The sequence below is a fragment of the Pseudochaenichthys georgianus genome, chromosome 15, assembly GCF_902827115.2.
Source record: "Pseudochaenichthys georgianus chromosome 15, fPseGeo1.2, whole genome shotgun sequence".
Lineage (NCBI taxonomy): Eukaryota > Metazoa > Chordata > Actinopteri > Perciformes > Channichthyidae > Pseudochaenichthys > Pseudochaenichthys georgianus.
Window position 1 is genome coordinate 25,644,352 of NC_047517.1, and position 18,155 is coordinate 25,662,506.

The window sequence follows — 18,155 nt, forward strand, 5'->3', positions numbered from 1 at the left end:
CTATTAAAAAGTATTGCAGTTGGAAGTTGTAACTGTTCAGTTCAGCGTTTGACGGTGTTCAGTTCTCGTATGGCTCTGGGGTAAAAACTGTTTTTCAGTCGGTTTGTTCTTGATTGAATTGACCTGTAGCGTCTACCGGAGGGCAGAAGAGAAAACAGGAAGTGTCCAGGGTGTGAAGCGTCTGCAATTATTTAGCCTGCTCTGTTGAGGCAACGTTGGCTGAAGAGTTCCTCCAGAGAAGGCAGTGAGCAGCCGATGACCTTCTGGGCTGTGTTGATGACCCTCTGAAGGGCTTTCCTGTCCTTTTCTGAGCAGCTGGCACACCACGTGGTTAGGCAATATGCCAGCACACTCTCTATGGAGCAGCGGTCGAAAGACACCAGAAGCTTCTCCTCCAGGTTGTTTTTCCTGAGGATCCTCAGGAAGTGGAGTCGCTGCTGGGCCTTTTTCACAGATGTTGTGGTGTTGATAGACCAGGATAGATCTTCAGCAATGGGTGTGCCGAGGAACCTGAAGGCGGGAACCCTTTCCACAAAGTTGCCGTTGATGTACAGTGGATCTGGTGTTGTGCTGTTTTTCCTGAAGTCTATAATGAGTTCTTTTGTTTTTATGGAGTTCAGAACAAGGTTATTATCTGAACACCACACTGCCAGTCTCTGGACTTCATCCCTGTAGGCTGACTCATCTCCTCTTGTGATCAGTCCAACCACGGTTGTGTCGTCCGCGAACTTGACGATGGTGTTGGTGGGGTGAGTGGGGGCACAGTCATAGGTGTACAGGGAGTAGAGCATGGGGCTCAGCACACAGCCTTGTGGTGAACCGGTGCTGAGTGTGAGGGTGGAGGAGAGGTGAGGGCCTATTCTCACTGTCTGGGGGCGGTTAGTTAGGAAGTCCTTAATCCATTGGCAGATGTTTGGGGAAAATCCTAGGTCAGATAGCTTGGAAACCAATCTTCCCGGGATGACTGTATTAAAGGCAGAACTGTAATCAACAAAGAGCATCCTCACATAGCTCCCCTGGTGTTCAAGGTGGGACAGTGCACTGTGAAGAACAGTGGCGATGGCATCCTCTGTAGACCTATTTGCTCTATACGCAAACTGATTTGGGTCGAAGGTGGGTGGGAGAATGGTTTTGATGTGCTGCAGGACCAGCCTCTCGAAACACTTCATGATGAGCGGTGTGAGTGCTACCGGACGGTAGTCGTTGAGGCTGGAGATGATGTTTTTTTTCGGCAGAGGGATGATTGTGGCAGATTTCAGGCACGAAGGGATGATGGATTTGGAGAGTGACAGGTTGAAGATCTTTGTGAAGACCTCCGTAAGTTGGTCTGCACACTCCTTCAACACCCTTCCCGTCACGCCATCAGGGCCTGCAGCTTTCCTCGGGTTCACCGCTCTGAGCACACACCTCACATCATGCTCCTGCACAGTGAGGGTGTGACTGTTGGATGCTGGTGAGGTTGTTGTGTCCGTCTCTACTGCATTGACCTCAAAACGAGCAAAGAAACAATTAAGTTCCTCTGCCAGTGAGGCGTCCCCGTCAACCGTTGTGCTGTTATTGTTCTTGTAGTTGGTGATGTGCTGTATACCTTGCCACACCCGCCGTGGATCTTTGTTGGTGAAGTGGTCCTCAATCTTCCTCTTGTAGGCTACTTTGGCATCCCTGATGCCTCTCTTCAGGTTGGCTCTAGCTGCACTGTATTGAGCACTATCACCAGACCTGAAGGCGATGTTTCGGCCCTTGAGGAGAGCTCTGACCTCCTTCGTCATCCAGGGCTTCTGGTTGAGGTATATCTGAATACGTTTTTCAACAGTCACATTATTCACACAGTTCTGTATATAGCAGAGTACAGTTGATGCGTACTCCTCCAAGTCCTGAACCTCAAAAATATCCCAGTTAGTCCTTTCGAAGCAATCCTGTAGCTGCGAGGAAGCTCCTTCAGGCCATGTTTTAACAGTCTTTGTGGTGGGTTGAGTTTTCCTCCTGACAGGGGTGTATGCTGGGGTTAAAAGGATGGACAGGTGATCTGACTGCCCTAGATGTGGTAGTGGTACAGACTTAAATCCCTTCTTAATGTTTGAATAGGCCTTATCCAGTGTGTTTTTACCCCTGGTAGCACATTTTATGTGTTGTACAAACTTTGGGAGAACTGTCTTTAAGTCTGCATGGTTGAATATGTGGATATGTGCTTTGTTGTGAATTGATAGCACTGTGCAGGTAGCCTAGCGCTATTTTAGCATTAGCATCTGGTGGTATGTAGACAGCTGTTACTATGACAACGGTAAACTCACGAGGGACGTAAAAAGTAATTCTCTAAAGTAGAACTAGTTTCAGTATAAAGTTTTGTGTTTAAAGCATTTCAGCTTTTTTGTTTGTCTCTCATAGTTTTCAGCCGCAGTGAATGTCTTAACTGATCCCCTGTCGCACATAAATGCAATGCTTTGCGAAGCATGAGAAAATGACTTCCTGAGCAAATCAGTGAGGGCCTTTAGGGGATAACTCTGGACTTGGTCGGCTGAGCACAAAGGGTTTTATTTATTTGATTGTTAAAGAAATGTTCTGTTTTCCCAATGCTGATGTTGCATGCTTTGCGGTGGCAACACATTAACGTTTTTTCAACACGCACAATAGAGCTACGGATGATAGAATCAATCTGTTGTTTTTGTAATTGACAGAAACTTGTTTTCTTTTTTATCCAAAGCTGATCATTTTCACTCCTAAGTCCCTGCTGAGGCACCCTGACGCAAGGTCAAGTTTTGAAGACCTCGCTGAAGGTGGGGTTTAATTTATTTCTATAAAACGCAACATACGATGTTGATGGACTTCATAGGTAACCTGTCATATTTGATTTCTGCAGGTACTAAATTCAAGAGGTTGATCCCAGATGTTGGCCCTGCAAGTCAAAACCCATCCCAGGTGAAGAGGGTGATCTTCTGTGCTGGCAAAGTCTACTATGAACTGGCTAGAGAGAGGAAACAGCAAAAACTGGAGAAAGAGATCGCCATCATCAGACTTGAACAGGTTTAATTTATTTCCTGTCTGTAGCAGCAATGAACTGCATTTTGAAATGCGAGTGATGCATTCTTGCAATTCATTCTTTGACCATCCCCTCAGATCTCTCCATTCCCGTTTGACCTGGTCAGAACTGAGGCAGAGAAATATGGAAATGCTGAGCTGGTCTGGTGTCAGGAGGAGCACAAGAACATGGGTTACTATGATTACGCCCGGCCACGTCTCCTCACAGTGACGGCCAACAGGAGGCCCGTTTGGTAAGAGTTTGTGTCACTTTGGACCTGATTTGTTTGATTACAATTGGAAGATTTGTTTCAAGGACCAGGTAACAAACCTTAAGTGTTTGTTTCAGGTATGTGGGACGGGACCCTGCAGCTGCTCCTGCGACAGGAAACAAGTTCACCCACTTTAATGAGCTGAAGAGGTTCATGGACACAGCTTTCAACCTGAACGCCTTCACCGGGAAGGACTTGTAATTAACAACTGACGAACAAGAACCAGGCTCGAGCTGCTGTTTCGTCCTCAATCAGCATAGTCTATTTATTCTTGTTTAAGTCTTGTTGTGGCCAATTGGCACATTTCAAAACGATTTTAGTTTTGTGACAATCTGCAGCATAGCTTAGTGTATATGGTAAACATGATTTTAACTTCTGATACTCTTATGTGAAAGAACCTAACTGACTTACTCCTGGATCAGACTGCATAACTATTATTTTAACAACCTGCAACAACTTTTAAGTGAGATCACTTATGAAGCACAACAATGCCAGGGCCTTGTGAGTATCCTAAATGCAGATTGTATTTCACTGTGACACAGAATAGCACAACAAATTGTATAGCCTGGCCCCATGTCAAAGGAAATTAAGTAATTCCTTTTTAAAACGTCCCAACCCTTTATCCTTATGCTATCAGTTAGGAAAATGAAAACATCCATATACGACCTCTTATGACTTAGATCAGGCCATGCAGACCAAAATCATGTGGTCTGATTTCTGTTTCACTGGATCTGCATTTTATTCAATCTACACATGATCTTTATGAGTGCAATTAGAAAAAACAGACACAAAGATTTGCAGTCTCTAAATAGTGCTTTATTTCAAATGAAAATGAAATATTACACACAAACATAAAATGTCAGTCACAAAATCGTCACCTTGTTGTGTGATAAAGAAGCAACAGTACACTCTTTGATCCCTAATAACATTCACACACCAACATCTAGATTTGTAACAATCACTGTTATGGGAGTAGCTTTAGTACTGTGGATACCTCCATTGCTTCCATGCTGAATACTAGTTGTGAAAAATAGTATAGATTTGTAATTGTGTTTATTTTTGTAGATAATTAAGAGAAGATAAGCATACAAAGCACTCGCTAGTGTTTTTAAACAATGAATGTTGAATACATATCACATTTATGAAAAGTGTTTTTGAAATTTAACACGTCAGTAGTTTTAGTGCCTGTATTTCCTTTGATTACCTTAGCTGTTAGTGAAGGAGTGTGTATTTATTGTCACACTTCACTTCACCAGGAGACATGAGCCAGCTGTCACAGACTTGCAGCCATGTTTTCTACTTTGGACATAAGGCTCAGCTGCGTCTTTGGAGGCTGAGGAATACACACACACACACACACACACACACACACACACACACACACACACACACACACACACACACACACACACACACACACACACACACACACACACACACACACACACACACACACACACACACACACACACACACACACACACACACACACAAACCACAGCAAAGCTTTGGATCCTTTGGAAGCAATATTGACGCTTTTTGTCAGATTAAAATCCCTGGGTATTCAACATAATTGGTATTAGTTGCCACTGTTCTTTGAAATGTTCCTGTTTAGCCGTACTGTAGCTTACCTTTTCCACTTCCAGCTGGGAGATGTAACAATAAGCCATGCACAAACATAATTCTACATATCAAATTATTTTAAAAGAGGGTTTATGTGTGTTTGTTTTTTAATAAAAGTACAGCGTCAAAATATTAGTCTGGGTATTTAGAGATATGAAATCACATATGCTGGGAATAATGAAATATGCAATAAAAATATATTTAAGTTTAATAACATTGTTTGATCATGTTTTGGTTGCAGATGATGCTAGACAGTTCAAAATGGTTTATAGCAAAGAAATATCACACTTTTTTTCCCTCACAAATGAAGTGTACATTTATAAGAATTAAGTAACCCTTTCCTCATTTTAATAAACCCAAAGGCTTTGCTACTACATATTATTGTGATATTGAGTCTGTTTGCTTTATAACCATCCTTTATTTGTGATAATGTAATACTATTTCCCTGTGGTACTCTTTTAAATTACTCTTATTGCACATTTGTCACTTGTGGCCACAGTAACTGTTGTTCCTGTTAAACTAGGGAATCAATTTGTTATTGGGGCCCTGCTGACCACCAATACCACACCTGTCTCCTTCTGTGCATCATGTACTCTGTCCCCTTCCTGGTTGTCATTAATATACCATATTCATTATTTCCCCAGAAATCAAAAGCGAAACCTAAGCTTTGACTAACCTAAACATACGTTAACTAATGCAGGTCACACATGTTAATTATACAAATTCCCTTACAATAACTGACAATGAATGTGCAATGTGAAAGCCAAGGGCAGTAACCTTGTCAATAATGCACTGACCATGTATCCCATTGCACTGCAAACATCTGAATTCAGGAAGCAATACAAATTGAAATGTTTAATAAAAAAATACAAAACAATGTGTTTTTTTATATACAAAGTAAGCTAACATTAGTCTTACGAGACTGTTTTTTTAATGATAAAATGGTAAACATTCACACGGGTGTAGGCTTATAATCATTTTGTATTCGTGTTATCTTCAGTAAGCGTTCTCCACCGCAGCAACAGCTTTTCGACAAACAGGGTCCAGTTTTCCATCTCCACCTTCAGGGAAAAAGCATAAACAGGTTTCCAGAGAGTGACCTCACAGTGACGTAAGCTTAACACCCCCCGCTTCACGTCAAAGCTAAACTCACCAAACTCGAGCTGCTTTGTATTACAGCTGAAGACCACCTGCCCGTTGACCACGAGCTTCACCATGTTCCACTCCCACGTGTCTTCCAAGACGCACTGGTGCTCGTGCGCTGTTAGAGCGGCTGCGGACATATTGGACGGACATCTTTGACCTCAGCTGAATCAGTCAAGAAAGCACATGAGGGTTTCCTAAATGGACTACAAAAGGCACATACCCAGCAGACCCTGCAGGCGGAAGTTCCTGTGCGCAACCACTCCATTGGATTCATACGGTCCGTGGCACAGTATCACTCGCGTGTTTTTCGGCATTGTTTGTTGTGGTCACCCGGGTAACTGTCACACACCTATTGCTAACGTGGATTTCCTACGAATTTAATCCAGGAATCCCAAATGCCCCACTTTGTTAAACTTTTTTTTTTTATTAACCTAATTAATTCGATGTAATATGAAAGCCTTCTTCTCTACTTATTTAGAAGACTAAAACATCTCATATCAATAATCAATAATCTCATTATAACTCAAATATCAGCTTTTCAAATTTAAGAATCAAAACAGTTATAAGATATTCAGTGTCAGTTTGAGAACCACAAGAATCTGATTTTTTAAATGATAACACATTTCACTCAATGAAAGGGGTTCTAATTATGACTGTTTCTTAAATTCAATTCACTTTATTATACATTTCACTGATTAAACATCAGAGAAGATTCTTTCAAACTCAAACAAGTTTTTCTTTAGTTTTTTTACTTTAATCTTATACAATATTCTGACAATAAACACAGTGATCACCTCTGGTTAGTAAGTTTCACATACTTACTTTTTAAACTTACATTTAGACTTTGTAACATTAGTACATTTCATACAAAAATAAATAAATAATTTCATTTATATATTATGCTCTTACATTTACAACACACTTTTGGTCATATTTAACATTCTTTCATATAATAATCCCTTTAGATTTAGTTAAGAACTAAACGTCAAATTATTTTATAAATTGATACTTCTTTTTTAACCTATGGACGAAATACCACATGTATTGTTGGTACAATAGACACAATATTTGAAGACAACATAACAGAAAATTGCATAGAAGATTCTAGTTTACAATGCACCCTAATCTTCAGGAAATTATTTGATAGCAGCATGCAAATTGACGTAGTGAGAACATCAGCCATTGACCATAAAACACTTTTGCTCATTACCTAATAAATAAATAGAAAATACAATTTCCCCCCTTCACACAGAAGGTATAGACATACATTTAAATGACTGCTGTATATTATTTTTGTGTTTGACAACAGCAGAAAACATCTAATAACAAACATCTCTACTATTCCCATAAGAATAAGTCAATTAGATTATCATCGCCACTTAATACAATGTACAGTACAACAAACAGCTTTACGTAACAATTTGTATCACAGGTATTTTGTGAATGACTTGAGGAATACATTGTGGTAGCACCGAACACCACCTCTAATTTCACTGGCGGTGACCATTTCCTATGATTTACTTCCGTTCTTCAGAGCGTGTGTCTCTGCCAGTGATGGAGTCTGGGTTTGAGCCTCCACTTTGGTCTGGTCTGGTGTCTTCAGCACAAACTGTGGTAGTGATTGCTGACTCTCGGTCTTATCAGCTGGTCTCTGCGGTGTTTTGCTTTGCCAGTTTGTCTCTGTTTGCGTGTGTGTCTCCAGCGTCTGTCCCTGTTTCTTCTGTGTTGTATTGGAGCTGGAGTTACATTTATTGCACAGATCCCCTATGTCCATGAGTCCCTGCACCAGGCACTTGACAAATTCTGCTGAGCATGTCTGTGGGCTGTCGAGGAAACTGGACACTGAGAAGATGATGTGGTCTGACTGAGGGTTGTAGCACGCTCCATATCCGTTTGGAACCACGGGTCCGTAGCAGCAGAACATCTCAACGGTAGTAGGGACCTGAGGGGACAGTGAATCCTTCAGTACTTAACTACAGACAGTTTCACCAGTGTGAATACTGCTGTTACATTATAGAATATAACATATTTAGGGTTCTGGGCTGATCAATCGAAAATGGCAATACTAATTAGTTGCAGCCCAACTTTAATTGAACCATCTCTGCTCCTCTATGCAGACTTATTTACTCTCACTTTAGAGTGTGTAGCTCAACTTTTCTGATAAAATGCTGACATCAATACAGAACAAGCTGCGACAATTGATTAATGCTATTTGTAGACTTTAGAAAGGTTTTTGTAGAGCCACGCTGGACATTATAGACTGTATTCACTAGCTGAGCAGTACTCCTTGTGTGTAAACTGAACTTCAGATTTGTGTAATGCACGTAAATATAGCTTCAGTTTAATGTGTTAAAATCAGGAGGCAATACCTGACTTGTAGAGAGAATGAACTGATTACTGACGAGAAAGGCTTCATCTTGGAAAATCTCCGGCTTCTCCATCTTCAGTTCATGTGCAAGTTCACGCAGTCCTAATAAGTGATTGTCTATTGCCATCCCTGTAATAGACTGAAAAGAACAATGAAACCATATGTTAGTGTGTTTTCTATGACAACCTTGTGAAATAGGTTTGGATCAGGTCAGAGAATATAGTCACCAGAATGGTATACTTTGTCTGCGCGGTTATAGCATCTCGTAACATCTCCATCTTTTCTGTATCCTGGAAATGCAAACAATCAAGAATCAACTGCTAGACTATTACATCCTTTTATTTACAGTTAGCATAGTTGTTATGGTAGAGAACAACAACACAGAATGAAAAAAGTAAGGCTCTAAAAAGCAAATATTATTCAGACTGAGTTAAGACTGCTAAACTCAAGCATTATTAATTTGAACGGGACTGTATTACTGTATCTTACACTAGTGCGCAGTTTCCCATCAGTCATTGCTTTGACAAAGGTCAGGGCTTCTGGTGTGGCGGAGCGAATGTTGTCCACCCTGCCCTGCTTGAACCGGCGTATAGAAGCACTCTCATAGGTCGACACAGGTCTGCTGTGACACCTACAGTAGAGCAACACACAAAGGGAAAGCCTTTTAGCTCCAAGCCCCGGGTTTAAGGAAGGATCAAAAATCACTCCTGTTATATTCATCTTCCTCCCACCTGTAGAACGCTAACTGAAGAGCAACCTGGATGTAGGCGTCAGGGCTCATTTTCTGCTTCTTGATAAACTCTTTCCCATAATCGCAGAATCTGTAGACATTCATGTCGAGATTTTTCACCTGCCTGAGCAAATAAGAGGAAACCCTGTTAAAAGATGAGAGGATTTAATCGTGTATTGATTGGACAGAAGTTAGAGTAAACCCACACCTCTGTAGTTTGTCAGCAGACGAGGCGAGGAGTTGGTGAATCTCTGGAGAACATTTCCAGCGCAGTCTGCGGGGGGCAGGCAGCTCGCTCACACTTGCAGCTCTGACCAGCTTTGATGGGCTGCCAATCCTAATCAAACATGGGAACATTATATTCAATGGATTTTCTAAGCATATGGCAACAATTATTACATGCTTTGCATTTGATTTCTTACATGTATTTGAGTAGATACTCGGTGCACTGCACAAGGACAATTCCCTCAAATGCTGAGTGTTCACACACGACTCCACAGCAGCCGTCAGCTCCTACAACAAACTGACACAGCCATGCCATGTTTTACTTGAGTTGAAGCAAAATGCAAATGTAGGATTTAATTCATATACAGTATCAGTTTCATCTCCTATATGTCTTCAAATACATTTCATCCATATGTTACACCCTGCAGTGAAGAAATCATTTCGAAAGGACCCCTCCAATTCATTCAACTGATCTGAATTCTTTATCAAAACATCTCCATCAAAGTTCATGCTAATGACACCATGCTGATAGCTTGTTATCCAATGGGGACGTCTCGGTCAGAAGTTCCTTAATTAATAAATATGTTATTTGGCATGGCGTTGCTAATTACATCCACTGGGACGGTCAGGAACAAGCATTCATTTGTTTAGTTATGCCATTTTCTCAATAAATAAGAAGATATAGTAGCCCCGATATATCTAAATTCCTTTTATACTCAGTTAATTCGTTTTTTCTCAATTTGAACATGTTCGCTATGTAATTTGAAGCCAAACTGAATGGGACAAGTCAAGGAGCCAAACATCGAAGGAGCCTCACTTCCAAACTGTTCTCTCTCACCTGCATGGGCTTGTCGTACCAGCGGTTGCCCCCATTCTTGGCCACCCCCCCCGCCGTGCAGCATCAACATGGCCCGTGTGGTGTCACTGAGCTCGGGCCCAGAGGGGTCATCCAGACAGACCAGACACATACAACGCTCGATCATGTCCAGAGCGTCCCTGTTAGTAGACTCTAAAGCAAAATACAGAGTAACAAGATAGACTTGGAAACATTGAGACCCACTTGACTTTAAAGAGTCTCAAACCTCTCATTAGTTCACTGCGAGCCTGAGCCCACTCTGTCCGTCCATCTGACGTGAGGAGACCAATGGGTGGGAGATGCTCTTTGCTGTCAGCCATCCTGGTGATCTTGTCCAGCTGAGTCAGCAGGTCTCTCTCAGTCAGCCGGCGGAAGTTGATCACCACATCCAGAACAAAGAACTGGACAGAGACAAGCTGTTTCACTGCACTCATCCTTAAGGTATTACTTTCAATATTGACTCAGAATCTCTTAATGCAGTTTTATACACAACTTCACTTTCATTTATTGTAGTTTTGCCGGTCATCTAAACATGTCGTTAAAGGCCAAGGACAACATTGTTTTGTACTGCTGCTAAGGCTTCCGGCTGATGTGCGAAAGTCACACACGTTCTTGACAAATAGCTTACAGTTTACAGTACCATCTGATACAGTGATTGGTGATCCATACTGTTGTGCTGCAACAGGGCGTGCTCAAACTACTGTTTCCAAAGTCAACGCATTTATTTTAAAGTAAAACTGAAGAGACACAGATGAAGGATCCTGAAAGTGTTGAGCTTACATGTCAACTGAATAATCTCCATGACGCTGATGATGATGATGATGATGATGATGATGATTATGATGATGATGATGATGATGATGATGATGATGATGATGATGATGATGATGATGATGATGATGATTGAACTAGTCTATGACAATTTAAGATTTGTTTTCATTGTGTCTGACCTGGTTTTTACAAGCCACGATGATGTGTTCAGGTTCTGGCATCACGCTACTCTCCTGGGCCACCAGCGTGTCCCTCTCAGTTCCCGGCAGGCGGTAGGAAGTGAAGAGGCGATAATACTGCTCCATACACAGAGGGGTTCCTGCCAGCTGGCCCCTGGCATAGTCCACAGGTAGGGAACGACTGCACGCAAACACTTTGTCAGGCCTTTTATTTACACATGAGTCGTAAGTGAAGACTCTCTGATTTACTTACGAATCAAGAAGAGTCTTGTACTCAAGAACTCCAGAAATCATGTGTGCAGCAAACCTAAGAAAGGAGAATGTGACCTTGTGTATTACTTTACAAAAACACAATGCATTAAGCCTTGTTCTTGTGTAGTTGTACTACTCCGTCCTAACAGTATACAATAAATGCCACATGTAAATAATCTGATTTAGGAGCCAGTCCCTGATCAATACCATGTTAACTAAACCAAGCCTTCATTGTCTGTTAACCTTGCCACCAGTAGCCTGGCCTCAGCCCTCAAGGTGTTTTGGGTAAGGACCCATATTTGTCAATGTGTTGCAAGGCTGTGTTCAAGTGAGCATAATCAATCAAAGCTGGTCTCTGAGTAATTCATGAAGTTCACTTCTCAAATCTGCGTGCCATAATAATAAAAAATTGCCTGTCATGATGTACCTTTTATGTGATGACTCACAAGGGACAATATATTTCTCACTGCTGTCCTGTGAAGTTTGTCTCATGACTCATTTGTCTCAGTTGTGCTGTGTCTCTTACCTTAAAGAGTCGATGGGAGCCCTGAAGTGCTGCAGAGGGAAGACCATCACAGGACTGGAGTTGACGGGCAGAGCCAGTCTGTTGTTCAGGTACATGTCATTCATCCAGTACTCATACACCTGAAGTCGGACATAAAGGGATTCAACTAAAGGCTCTATCAATTAATAATAATTTAAAAGTTAATAAAGGAAGATAAATGCAAGCAGAAACTTCAGATTGGATGTGGCTATCAGTTTGAAATGAACTGATAAATATTCACAGATTGCCAAAAGGATTGCAAACAAACTATACTTTTATTCATGGTTACACAAAATAACGTCTATTTTCCAAATTTAAAAAGAGCAATGAATCATAAAAAAGGCCAAATAAACTACACGATAACATGAGGATTTTAAATAACTTGCACACATAAATATTGTATGTTTTCGATCAAGTCATTGTATTTACCCAGTTTGCCTTGTTCTCCCTTCTCTCCATGAGTTTGCTCTGAAGAAGCTCCCCCACTCCTCCTGGGGCTCCAAACTGCTTCACTACATTTTGGGTCTTGTTGAACTGTTCCTCTGTGAGTAGGTGCTTCATGCAGCTCAGGTACATGTCCAGTGTGTCCTTCAGGGCGGGCAGCGGCAGTTTAGGAAGACCCTGAGAAGTGTGGGTTATGTACATCTTAGGGTTTTCATTTTATTTGAGACAACATATCAACATGTTAAACTTCTCTTCTGCCACATGCATTAAAGCTATCAAGAATATGCTTTCAATAACTATGCAGTGTTTAGTTGAGACCAAATGATTGCCCAAATTGTAAATTATTCTTTTCACTTGACTCAGAATAAGAGAATAATTAATGAAATTGTCAAATCACATTATATAGTCTTATAAAACATAATTTGTGGATTAGTTAATTCATTTTTGTACCTTAATTTGTGTCCTTTTCATTCATTTGTTTAGTTCCTGATTGATTGTCAAACGCTATTTCTTTCATGCATATTACAGTTTAAAGACTCGTAATTCTTATATATAAATGAAATATATATTTACATCTCCCCCTCCTGAATCTCTGGAGGGCTCTCGGTCCAAAACTGGCATCTCGGCGGAGCAGAGAGACAGACTCTGTGTCCACAAATACAAGGATATCAGCATCAAACTCCAGCAAGTGTAATTGCTTTTAAACAGTCTCCATGGCAGTCAAATCAAATGTATTGTCATGACTAAAACAAATAAGAATGCAGACTTTTTAAGGTGTTTACCTCTTTTTCCAATTTTTTCATTCATGAACAGCCTAGCAATAATACATTAACCAAAGTGAAGTAAACCAAAACATCAAAAACCGTAATGTTTTACTCACCAGAAAGATACAACAATTCCACTTGTCCTGGGGCTCAAGCAAGGAGTTTAGGACTATGCATCTAGACTTGCATCCATTTCAGGCGGAAATTCTTTTAAATTTCACTTCTTTGGTCCTTTTATTATTTTGAGCATCTTTCAATCTCCAACATGGCACGAGCGCAACTCCCTCGCTGGCTCAGGAGAGATGCTGAGAGGGAACCTCACCCTCCTGCCTTCCAGGCTCCTCCCAGAAGTCCTGCGATTCGCCGATAAGTTTATTTGGCACTTCACATCTTCACCCCACCTTATTTAGACACCGACTGAGCGCCTCAGATGCTCACATGCTGCAGAAGAACAGTTAAGATGCGTTTTTTGCGCCGTCTTCCTCCTTTTGGCTTTCTGAATGTCAACACTCTGTTGAGCTGTTTTTGGAGTTTACATCGATTCCACTTCACTGCATTTTACTCATTTAATTTGCTTTTTGTATGTCGTATTATCTACAAAGATTTGCAGTTGTTCAACGAGCGTAGCTGTTATATGTAAACACAATATTACCGTAAGGATTATAATTATTATAATCTGTTACAAACCAGTTTTGATTATCAGGAAAAATTACCTTCTCTATAATGGATTAATTTACAACTAAAAATCCTCACAAAATACCTCAGTTTAGGCCTTAACACTCATTATATATTTTATTCTATAATGCTTTAATGTGTGTTTTAAGGGGAACATGCATTGAAAAACGTTATGAATAGTATAACCATAATTCAAGAAGTAATATCGTATTACTATTTTCGTGTCCTCACTGTTTAATGAATTACATGTGTCGTACACCAGAAGACGTGTAATTGAATGAACTATTTAGGCAATTGAATAATTGCCTAAATAAATAATTCCCATAAACGATACCATTCACATAATATTGATTTAATTATGTACATGAATATACATGTATGTACATTTTCAGATCACACAAAGAGGCTATGCATTCCAGAAGTACATCATCCAAAATAAACAAAATAATCAGACAACAACACGCAGACTTCAGTTCATCTGTTGTATCTTTCTAAAAACATCTGACACACAGTATTGCATATTGAGTTTAGCAGCACAACTCTGGCAAAAATAAATACATTTCACATTGGCAGACGCATACAGTACAATTGTTATTTTGTTAAAATACATGTACACATAATCCCTGAATATGAGCAAGATTCTGATACAGAGATAAATACTGTTAATGAATTGACATTTATCTCAACAACTCTTTCACATTACTCCCACTTTAAGATGAACAAACCCCAGCGAGCGCCTTTCTACTGCAAAAGCTTGAAGCTACTTGATTTGACAATACCCGGAGTAATTGTCACCAGAAACAGTACATCATTTATGTCGTTACTCAATCCTAATCGTGTTATGCAAATGATTGGATTGGACGGGATACACACAACTTTACATTGGCACTTTGATAGTTTCACACTTAGTTAAAGGTCTTTTACGCATACTCTCCTCCTGAGGATTCCTCCTCTGAGTATGACCGTTGCGCAAAGGTTTCAGTGCCACCCTCGTCGATCGTTGTACACAAACCCTTTTTCTTCTTTTCTCGTTGCTCCATCTTAATCGTATCGTACAGTCCTGTTGGGCCATCGTCCAGGAGCATGTTTCGCTCTGAGAAAGATGGCTTCATCTGTGTCACGTTCTTCAGCAGAAGGAGCGCCGGTGCGTAAAGTACATTAATGAGGCCCATGCCTAAATTGAGCTGAACAAAGCCCAGGTCGTGTACTATCTGCCCAGCCACCACTGGCCCCAGGGCATAGGCCACACAGTAAGAGATGTCAGCGATGGCGTAGACACTGCCATACACTGACACGTGTCGCACATCCACCAGAAAAGCCAGTGTTGGCAATAGCGCCGTGTCCACGAAGGCGATTCCAAAACAGATTCCGCACAGCGGGAACATGAGCTGTCCAAAGGTTTTACAGGCTGGCACTGTGCAGGAGCTCGCACCTATGAACACCATACCTATTGCCCCGTAAAACCACTGGAGGTGAGGGTACTTGGCTGCTAATTTGACAACGAGAAATACACCTAAAACATGAGGGAAGAAGGCAGGAAACCATGCCAGGCCGATTTCCCACTGGCTGGAGTGCATGGTTTCCTCCATCCAGTTAGCGATAGTTGGCTCAAGGAAGGCGAGGGGGATGTTACAAACTATCAGAGCACCAGCTACTACAGCGATATAAGGATCAACCATCAGTTTATGCATTGGGGTGCCCACTGGCATGTTTTCTCTCTCTCGGTTCGAGAAAGGTTTCAGCACAGTCAGGCACAGTATGCCATCGGTGAGGCAGATGCAGGCCAGAATCAGGAAGGGCACCCGTTTCCCTGCAAACTCGTAGAGGACCCCTCCAAAGGGCGGCGCCGCGAGACTTCCAAAAGAGATGAAAGCTAAGGCAATACCCAGCGCTTTGCTCCTCTCTGTCTCCACTGTGTACCTGTCTGCGATCAGAGCGATCCCCGCGGTGTCCGCGAAAGCCGAGCCGAGGCCCTGCATGCTGCGCGCCAGGAACAGAGTCGCGTAGTTATCAGCGAAGGCAAAAGTAACAGTGGACAGGAACATGACATTAAGACCGATGAAGAGTGGAATTTCATACCCCACCCTGTCTATAAACGTGCCACTTATCGGGTTCACCAGGAGCTGCAGGATTGCCTTGGAGGCAAAAAGAACGCCAATCTGTAGGTCGAAGTTCCCCTTGGCTGTTGTGTGCATGGTGCTGTTAGTGAAGTTGGAGTGGGGTGCAATGGCCTCGGCATGGTCCGCTGCTTTCTGTAGCCCTTCAAGGTAATCGGGTATAATGGGCACAATTACCATATAAAGCATGTTGTCTAACAAAAGTGCAGTGCAGACTATTACTAGAATAATCCGTTTCTGCCGAACTGGATCTTGGATAACGTTGCCCAGTTGTTGAGTTCTTTCGCTCATCTGGGACAGTTTGGAGGCGGCAGATTGAGCCAAATTAGTGGCACGTCCCTCTTTGGTCTCCTCCGGCTCCATGATTGTTTCCCTTTCTGTCTCAAGTATTGTCTTTTGAGAAAGAAAACCGGCTTTCCCCGGTTGATTTGTTTATTGAATTACGCACGCTGGGCACATCTGTTCTGTCTGTTTTTTAGTTGTCTTTCCCAGCACCAGGAGCCCTACTAATGAGCTAGATAACTTCCTTCTGCTTTACCTCTTCTCTGTCCCTTGCGCCGTCCGTCATCGCATGCGCTTTTCCACTCCCGTGACTCGGACTTGTTTTATCCCCGACGTCCCTAGTTGCTTCATTGTCTTCTATCCCGTCATGCAGGTGACGCGCTGGTCCCGAGCAGCACTCACAGGTTGGGGATTCTCCTACAGCTCACTGTGCCGGCTCCATCAGTACGCGCTCTGTTTGAGGTCCCTCTGCTGCGCCCCTTCGGATCCCAGCTGTCTCCAGTCACCTGTAACGCTGTGAGCTAAGTCATCATCTCAAATCAACCGGACTGGTTTTGTCGGCCGTGGAAGGAATACACACTGCAGTTTGTTGACTCCCATAGGTGCCCCCCTCCCCCCTCCCATCTTCGCCGATGGCTGTGACGCACAGTCCTGCTGCTCTCCAGAAGATCTTTTATGCTAATTACATACAGAATCCCCAGTGCGCACTGCTGTCCAGTGAGTTGCTTTAAGACAGAGCCGAGGAAGTCTGCATCTATTTGTTTAATACCCTCAATTTCAAATGTTACTTATGTGCAATTTGATAATTTGAAAAATATACATACATAACTCTGGCAATTCCACTATAACAGAAACCTTTAGTAGTCAACTCTAGTTCAGAATAAACACACAAACAAATACAGTCAGATTCCCCTGTTTCTTGATGAGAAGAAAACGCATTCAGCACCACATCCAGTGGACAGCTTCACATCTGCTGTCAATGAAAGGGTTTAAACTTTGAAGAGATGATAATTAAATGTCATCTATTCATTCTTCGTTTTACTGTGTTTCAATTAAAACAAGCTCTCATTGCATTTAGTTTCTAAAAGAGTGTTTATCAGGAAGCAGGCAAGTCGAGGTGAGTTCAGGTTCAAGCCGGTTGAAGTGTAACTGAGCAAAGCACCCCCCCCTCTCTCAATTTCTTTCTATGTCTCTCTTTCTCCAGCTCCCTCTCTCACTACGCTTTAAAAAACAGGGAATATGACATTTCTACGTAATGAGAGATTCTTGACCGGTATTGAAAGATCTGGCAAAAATAGTGTTACGCGTTACTGACGGGATTTCATCCTTATCTTATCATCCTGTCTATTTCAACATATCGGCTAACGCCAACCTCACCTTACATTTCATTGAAAAAGATGCACTTTAAAAAAAGAAATAATATATTGAAGCTTTTCCTTTGAGTCTGTGGCACAAATGGAGCTTTTAGAATAATAACGCAAGAGCCAAGGTTCGATACACATCGTTGCTGTTACATCTAGAGACACAGATCTCTTGCTCCAATCACATTTAAAGGAAACGCACATAGATCTGTTCCGCTTTTTATCCGGCACGACACAGTGATGTGGGGGTTTAAATGTAGCTCGACATCGCCATCTTCTGGTGCAGAAAAGCTTTAACAGCAGCTGTCACCGTCATGTACTGTACATTGTGAAAGCTATCTACTATAATGGGGATAACACATTTGATTTCCAATGCAAATCAACGTCGTGAGATCGTTTTCTTGAATCACTCATCTTATTGGAGTCAACTCGTTTTTTAGACACTGTTTAAAAATATCGATACCTATTAATTACATTTTTAAAACTGAAACAATTGTTTTAGAAAACAGTTGAAATGATCTTGATGAATAG

At 41.7% G+C, this 18,155-nt stretch overlaps 4 protein-coding genes across 5 annotated transcripts in view; 1 reads left to right on the forward strand and 3 right to left on the reverse strand.

Moving 5' to 3' along the window:
• ogdhl (oxoglutarate dehydrogenase L) overlaps window positions 1-5,286 on the forward strand; it is a 28,066-nt gene extending 22,780 nt beyond the window's left edge. For both annotated transcript variants that reach the window (XM_034100966.2, XM_034100968.2), the window contains 4 exons: window positions 2,702-2,774; window positions 2,858-3,021; window positions 3,115-3,269; window positions 3,365-5,286. In XM_034100966.2, the coding sequence (XP_033956857.1) occupies window positions 2,702-2,774; window positions 2,858-3,021; window positions 3,115-3,269; window positions 3,365-3,488 (516 nt within the window). In that variant the 3' untranslated portion in view covers window positions 3,489-5,286. The remainder of the gene's footprint in view (window positions 1-2,701; window positions 2,775-2,857; window positions 3,022-3,114; window positions 3,270-3,364) is intronic.
• A 466-nt stretch (window positions 5,287-5,752) lies between these two features.
• Window positions 5,753-6,579, reverse strand: c15h10orf53 (chromosome 15 C10orf53 homolog). The gene is made up of 3 exons (XM_034100969.2): window positions 6,277-6,579; window positions 6,064-6,183; window positions 5,753-5,971 (listed from the first exon to the last, which is right to left on the reverse strand). Exons 1-3 carry the CDS (start codon window positions 6,368-6,370, stop codon window positions 5,907-5,909), a joined length of 279 nt encoding a protein of 92 aa, XP_033956860.1. The 5' UTR covers window positions 6,371-6,579; the 3' UTR covers window positions 5,753-5,906.
• A 254-nt stretch (window positions 6,580-6,833) lies between these two features.
• Window positions 6,834-13,458, reverse strand: chata (choline O-acetyltransferase a). Its single transcript, XM_034101241.1, is given in 16 exon segments — window positions 6,834-7,998; window positions 8,426-8,563; window positions 8,652-8,714; window positions 8,914-9,055; window positions 9,156-9,278; window positions 9,363-9,491; window positions 9,577-9,677; window positions 10,218-10,268; window positions 10,270-10,388; window positions 10,462-10,636; window positions 11,186-11,366; window positions 11,439-11,492; window positions 11,964-12,082; window positions 12,411-12,602; window positions 12,999-13,070; window positions 13,306-13,458. Coding segments are annotated over 15 exon segments (2,067 nt in total). The 5' UTR covers window positions 13,047-13,070; window positions 13,306-13,458; the 3' UTR covers window positions 6,834-7,566.
• An 810-nt stretch (window positions 13,459-14,268) lies between these two features.
• Window positions 14,269-16,755, reverse strand: slc18a3a (solute carrier family 18 member 3a). Its single transcript, XM_034101282.1, has one exon. The coding sequence runs from the start codon at window positions 16,342-16,344 to the stop codon at window positions 14,785-14,787; it is 1,560 nt and encodes a 519-aa protein (XP_033957173.1). The 5' UTR covers window positions 16,345-16,755; the 3' UTR covers window positions 14,269-14,784.
• Window positions 16,756-18,155: the final 1,400 nt, after the last annotated feature.

Bases quoted from the DNA above. Each gene is read 5' to 3' on its own strand.
- c15h10orf53 (XM_034100969.2), bottom strand. From the start codon at position 6,370: ATGCCGAAAAACACGCGAGTGATACTGTGCCACGGACCGTATGAATCC. The intron at 6,184-6,276 runs GTATGTGCCTTT...ATATGTCCGCAG, and splicing joins CCGCCTGCAGGGTCTGCTGG to CCGCTCTAACAGCGCACGAG. The intron at 5,972-6,063 runs GTGAGTTTAGCT...TTTTCCCTGAAG, and splicing joins TACAAAGCAGCTCGAGTTTG to GTGGAGATGGAAAACTGGAC.
- slc18a3a (XM_034101282.1), bottom strand. From the start codon at position 16,344: ATGGAGCCGGAGGAGACCAAAGAGGGACGTGCCACTAATTTGGCTCAA.